General features: G+C 46.2%; 1 protein-coding gene across 1 annotated transcript in view; it reads right to left on the minus strand.

The window, feature by feature from the left end:
* Positions 1-5,337, minus strand: part of LOC114106866 (5-hydroxytryptamine receptor 5B) — a 43,314-nt gene extending 37,977 nt beyond the window's left edge. Inside the window, exon 1 of the mRNA XM_027954051.2 lies at positions 4,561-5,337. Within this exon, the coding sequence (XP_027809852.2) occupies positions 4,561-5,337 (777 nt within the window). The remainder of the gene's footprint in view (positions 1-4,560) is intronic.
* Between the last annotated feature and the right edge of the window lie 663 nt (positions 5,338-6,000).

Below are 6,000 nucleotides of genomic sequence, written 5' to 3' on the forward strand. Positions count from 1 at the left end.
AACTTTTTGTAATATAGCATTATATAAAACCAAGATCCAAGGTGACATAAACCCTACAGCTCAACACCTCATACTTATTTTTTGCCCTTTACATTTCAAAGTGCTTTTCCATACACTATTCAATATTTCAGGTATCATTGTACCCTGGAAAGACCAGGGTACCTCCAAGCAAAGGACCTCCAAGATTTCATTGCATTTATCACATGTATAATTATAGCCTACTAAAACCAATCCCTTGAGAGTGGGGACCTGCTCACTGATTCTCTGAAACCTCAGAGGTTGTGACATTAGCTAATAGAAGGTAAGTCAATCACCATCAAAGTATTCCCATACTGTCACATTTTTCAAGAATAGAGCCTCATTTTTATCTCCTTGAGTATGGGTTGGCCTTTGTGACTCAAATTTTAATGCATGGAATACAGTGGAAGTGATCATATGTGACTTTCAAGACTAGAGCATGAAAGGTTTCCTCCTTGCTTTGTTCTCTTAGGTTGCTTGCTCTGAGGGAAGCTAGTTGCCCATGGTCATACACTCAAGCAGTCCTATGAGGATGTCCTTTTGACAGGATACCAAAGTTTCTCACCACTAGCCATCTGAGTAAGCCACCTTAGGGGCAAAAATCTTCAACTCAGTTTAGCCTTCCAATAACTGCAGCCCTATCTGACATCTTGGCCATAACCAGGAGACCTCTGGCTACAACAACCCAACTCAGCTGTTCCCACTGCCTCACCCAAAGAAACTGAGCTAACATTGGGTATTTTAAGCCATCAAGCTTTGGCACACAAGCAATAAACAACTAATCCACCCATGATGGTAAGTAATAGTAGTAAGGGAGATAAAGTAATTTCATTACTTCTAAGATTAGAAAAATAACAGGGAAAGTAATACTGCATCTGTCATTTTTAGTTTAGTATTCTAAACTAAAATAGTTAGTGTGTGCTCCACACACACCATGATCACATTTACTCTTCATAAGACTAGCATGAGACAAATGGTAATATTTTCATTTTACATATAGGGAAATATAGACTTAGATTAAGTCAACTAGAGAAAGTGCCAATGAGTGGCCAAAATTAAAAACCCAGGTGTCCTTGTTTCCAAATCTCATACTTTTAACTATGGTGCCCATGCTGTCTCTATACATGTTTGTTGACTGAGAATGCATGAAAGGTATCCACCAAGGCTCCTTTCAAAGGTTCTATGCATATTTGCCTCTACCATTCCCTTTCTCCTTTGAAAATGCTAAAAATTATGTTGTGTGAACATACTCTTATAAAAAACCAATATCACCAAGACTGGATTCATTATTATATATTTATTAGTATTATTATTATATATTTATTAGTATATTAATTTTTTTCACTAATTTTAAAGGAAGTTAAAATTGAAACATTTCCATGGGCCTCCAAAAGACTTATGGCTCTAGGTGGTGGGCCTCATGGGCTGATGGATAGATTCTAGGCCATGGTGTCAATTGTGCACAGAAATCAAGCAATTGAAAAGAAAAAGAAATCCCCAAAGAAAAACATTTGATGTTACACATTGAAAGTCAAAGAAATCATGTCTATTGACAGTTTTGCTGTTTTTCTCCTTCTCATGGGCACTGGGATACTAGAAAACAATAGCAACCCATGGGGCTTGCTTTGGAGTGGGCAGAGCATACTGTGCATGTGGAGCTCAGTTTCTCAGGATATCAGGTTGAAAGAAAGGATTCCAGGCCAGGAATTAAATCTATCTTCTAAGAGAAGCTGGCAGTGCCTCTCTACTCAGTTGCTTTCAGCTGGTCTTGAAAGGAGAGTTCATGAGAATAGTTTTGAGATCCTCCCATTCCTCTCCAGGTGAGATGCCTGAGTGCAGGAGGAAAGCCCTTAGAGTTAAGCACCTGGAAACCCCAGAGAGTAATAATGAAAAGAACAGTGATTTTAAATCTAGTACAAACTTCAGCTTCTCCACCTGATAGCTGTGTGGTTTGGGATGGATTCATTTTGGGGTCCTTTAGTTTTCTCATCTGCAAAATGAGAGCTATGTGGCAAACACAGTTAGTGCTCACCAAATATCCCCATGTTCCCCTCTAGTTTATAGCTAATAGCTGACCAGGAGACTGTCAGAAGAAGAAGAATGCAGTTAAAATCTGATATATTCCACATCTCTCCTCCTTCCACAGCAACTTTAGAAGCTGCATGTTCAAAGAAAGGACAAGTGACCCAAATCCATGAGTTACTGTCTGCAAGAGAGCTATGCAAGAGGGCCCCCAGACCCATATAAAACTTTGAGTGACAGTAAAATAAACTTCTATTGGTTTCAAGGTTATATGTTACTGCAGCACAACTTAGCTTTTCTTGACTAGGAGAGATTATAAATGCCAACTTTGGTGCATCATGAGGACTCAAGAAGATGAATGTAAAGCATCAAAAATAGTAAATTCACATTTTTCCTTGTCTATTTTTGAAAATAGCATTTTATCCTAAAGGATTAATCACTGTTTAGCAGCTATTGCAGACTGCTTTCTGATAATATCTTAGTATTGGGACCTAGCCACAGAATTCTGAAAACAAAAAAAAATGAAGAATGTATACAGCCTCCTCAACAGGACTCCTGTTGCCCACAAAAAAACAGTACAAACACTTTGCAGTACCTAAATTCAACTCAACTAACTACTAGAAGTGTAAAAAGAAGTAGGTGGGGGAAATACAGAGATAGCATTTCTGGCATTATTTTAAATATCTGTGGTTGTGTTTTATAGCTAGAGACTTGCAAATGCTGACACAGGAAAATTACTCAGGATTTTGATCAAGGACTTGCTGGAGTCCCTAGAAGCAGGATGCTCTAGGACGTTACCTCATCTACAGTCTCAGCCTCTGTGATTCAAGACTTGTAAACATGACAGACCAATATTGTGTATTACAGAAGTGCAGGTCCAAAATAAGGGCTTGCCCCTACCTCCTGGAGCTCTTTCTCCCCAACACAGGCCACTCTAGGATTGGACAGCCTCCTGTCTGGTCACCTCTTCCTTAGGCCACCTGCCTGAATAGGGTCCATCAAAAAGGAACGCTAAAATCCTGCTTGGCAAACCTTTCCAGAGTTCATTTCATTGTGATTTCTCTGGGTGCACATTGGATTGACATAGCTATTACAAGTCAGCCCCTACCACTGACAGAAAAGCTATAATCACTCAGGCTTTTCCAAAGCGCCCTCTCAATTAACATCATTAGTTCTGAATAAAGTTCTCCCTTTTAACACTTTGCAATTATGGCCATGACGTTCCTATTTTATGATACAAAGTTCTTCTGCCATTTAATGAAAAAGAGTCTACTTTTAAAAGCATGTACTTACTAACCTAAGTATCTGGGTTAATTTTCTAACATTCAAACAAAGCTAACAAGGACAAGTAACTTTCCCTGCCCCCGCCCCTTGTGCACTCCCTTCCCAGTCCACATATTGTATTTGGAAAGGGCAAGTAAATAAATCCCATTATTCTCCAGGACTGGGAGCTTGTTACTTGAAATAGTTGACCCCTAAATAAGAAAGTTTGGGTTTCCAGGGTGAGGAGGGAGTTGAGCATGGGTGAGGAGGGCTCTGGCTGAAAGGAAAAAAATCTGCATGCAGAATGATAAATTCATTTGGAAGAGCTACCAAATGTACTTTTCTTCATCTGATTACATTTCCAATAGAATCTTCCCTCCCCTTACATATTGACAGGCAACAAACACCCTGTTGATTTTTCTCTACCCTGTTCTGCCACCCATCCTGTGCCAGGCACTATGCTAGGTACTGGACCTTCTTCATCTCATGTGATCCTTGCCAAGAGCCATATAAGGTAGGAATTAAATTGTTTAAAGATGAGGAAACAAAGCATACAGAAATTAAGCAACCACTCTAATGCCCTAAGCTAGTACTTAGGGCTAGATTCAATGATTCAGTTTCTAAGACCTCTAGAGGGATAGTACTGGGGTTGGGATGCCCAAGGAAAGTGATACTTGAATTATATTACCGCAGTTCTCCCCTTGGCAGGGAGCTAGCCAAAAGAACTGGGAATATGGTCTTTGGACTGCAAAAGATTGACTGGAATCTGATGGAGACAGAAAATAAAGGGTGAACAGCCACAAGAATTTCGTCTTCTACAGCAAGATGGATTCCAGCACACCACAATCCCACATTATCTAGCCGAGATCAAGACGTTGGCAGCTCCAGGACTGACACAGACATAACTAAGCCGAGGAACACAGAGCGTGTAGCTAATTAGACACGACCTCGCCACTGTCTAGACAAGCCGTACCTGCAAGTCCCCTTCAACCCCACAGTGCCGCAACATCAGCTCGTGCTCCAGCCCTAATATATAGGTGATAGAACCTCTTCCCTTGCACGCAACCAGCAGGTGGCTGACACTTCTCCGGTGCAGGGGCCCTCGAAACTCAGGTAATAAAACCCTCCACTTGGTCTTCCGAAGAGCTCCCGTTTTCGAGCGCGCACCAGCCTGCAGGCTTCCGCCCGCTCTACCTTAGGCTAAACTTCCTCCTCCCTCATAGTTCCCCATCCCCAACGCCACAGCCTGTCCCTCACCTGCGTGGTGGAGGGCAAGGGCTGCACAGCCCGGCGGCGGCGACCGAAGCGAAACTTGGCCGCCTTGTAGATCTTCCAGTAGACAAACAGTACCACGCCAAGCGGCAGGTAAAAAGCGCCGCAGGTGGAGAAGACGGCGTAGGAGGGTTCCTGGCTCACCTGGCAGCGCTGGAGCTGAGCATCGTACGCCTCGCCCCAACCAAAGAGCAGAGGGGCGAGGGCAATGAGCGCAGATAGTGCCCAGGTGAGCGCGATCATGACAGCTGAAGCACGGCGGCGGGCGCGTAGCGTGTATTGCAGGTGACGCGTGATGGTCCAGTATCGGTCCAGAGCGATGGCCGCCACGTTCCAGATACTGGCGGTACAGCACAGCACGTCGAAGGAGATCCACACCTGACACAGGCTCCTACCCAGCTGCCAACGTCGCCCGGCCGACAGCTCGCTCACTAGGCTCAGGGGCATCACCAGCGCTGCCACTAGTACGTCCGATACGGCCGTCGAGGCCACCAAGTTGTGCGGCACTCGATGAAAGGCGCGGACACGCAGGATGGTGACCAGAACCAGCAGATTCCACAGAAAAGTGGCCGCGATCAGCAGTATGAGAAGCGTCACCACCAGCACGGTGAAGACGGAGAAGGGCGGCTCCCGGCCAGGCAGGTCGGTGCCTCCTGGGGTGGTCCCGAGGATCTCGCTCGGGGTTGGGGTACTGGTGCAAGTCTCCGGTCCTAGGAGAAGGGCGGCTCCGTTGGTGGTCGCCAAGAGGTTAGCGGCTTCCATGGTGCTCTGGCTTGGGGCTGCAGGGCAGGGGACGTTCGCTTTGTCCCGAAGCTGTACCTGGATAGGGTAGGTGCAGGCACAGAGAGAGGGCACTGCGTACTCAGGGGAGGACCCAAGTGGATTTAGGTCGCCCTATCCTGATCTCTCTTCTGATTTGCAGTTTCTCTTTATTGCTTCTGCCTGAAGCCCTCGTGGACCTTGGACCCTCTTTTCCGGTGGGGGAAAATGAGAGACTGGACCTCTCCACTCTCTCCAGCTCCGTTCAGCGCCCTGCTCCCTCCCACCTCACCGCGGTCCCCGGGGCAACCCGCTGTCTGAAGATCGGGAATCCGAGAGCGCTGCTCTGGGTCCGCGCGCCGGGGCGGGCTTGGAGCGTTGCCCCCACCCTCCCCTGGGCGGCCGAAGCTGAGCTGCTCCTGGAGTTGGGCAGGAGCGGTTTGGAGAACCTACCAATAAGAGCCAGACCTGCAACGTCGTCCCCACCCGTCTCGCGGCTTCTGGGGGCGCGGAAAGCACCCTGACTGCGGTAGTCTCCCACAAAGGTTTAGAATCCTATAGGAATTCCGTAGCCGCCACCTCCGTGAATCCTCGGACCTGTCTGGTGGCACTGTTCGACACTGAAAACGTAGGGTGCCGCCGCATACCTGCCAGAGGGGTTTTGAT

The sequence above is a fragment of the Marmota flaviventris genome, chromosome 11 (assembly GCF_047511675.1).
Source record: "Marmota flaviventris isolate mMarFla1 chromosome 11, mMarFla1.hap1, whole genome shotgun sequence".
Classification (NCBI taxonomy): Eukaryota; Metazoa; Chordata; class Mammalia; order Rodentia; family Sciuridae; genus Marmota; species Marmota flaviventris.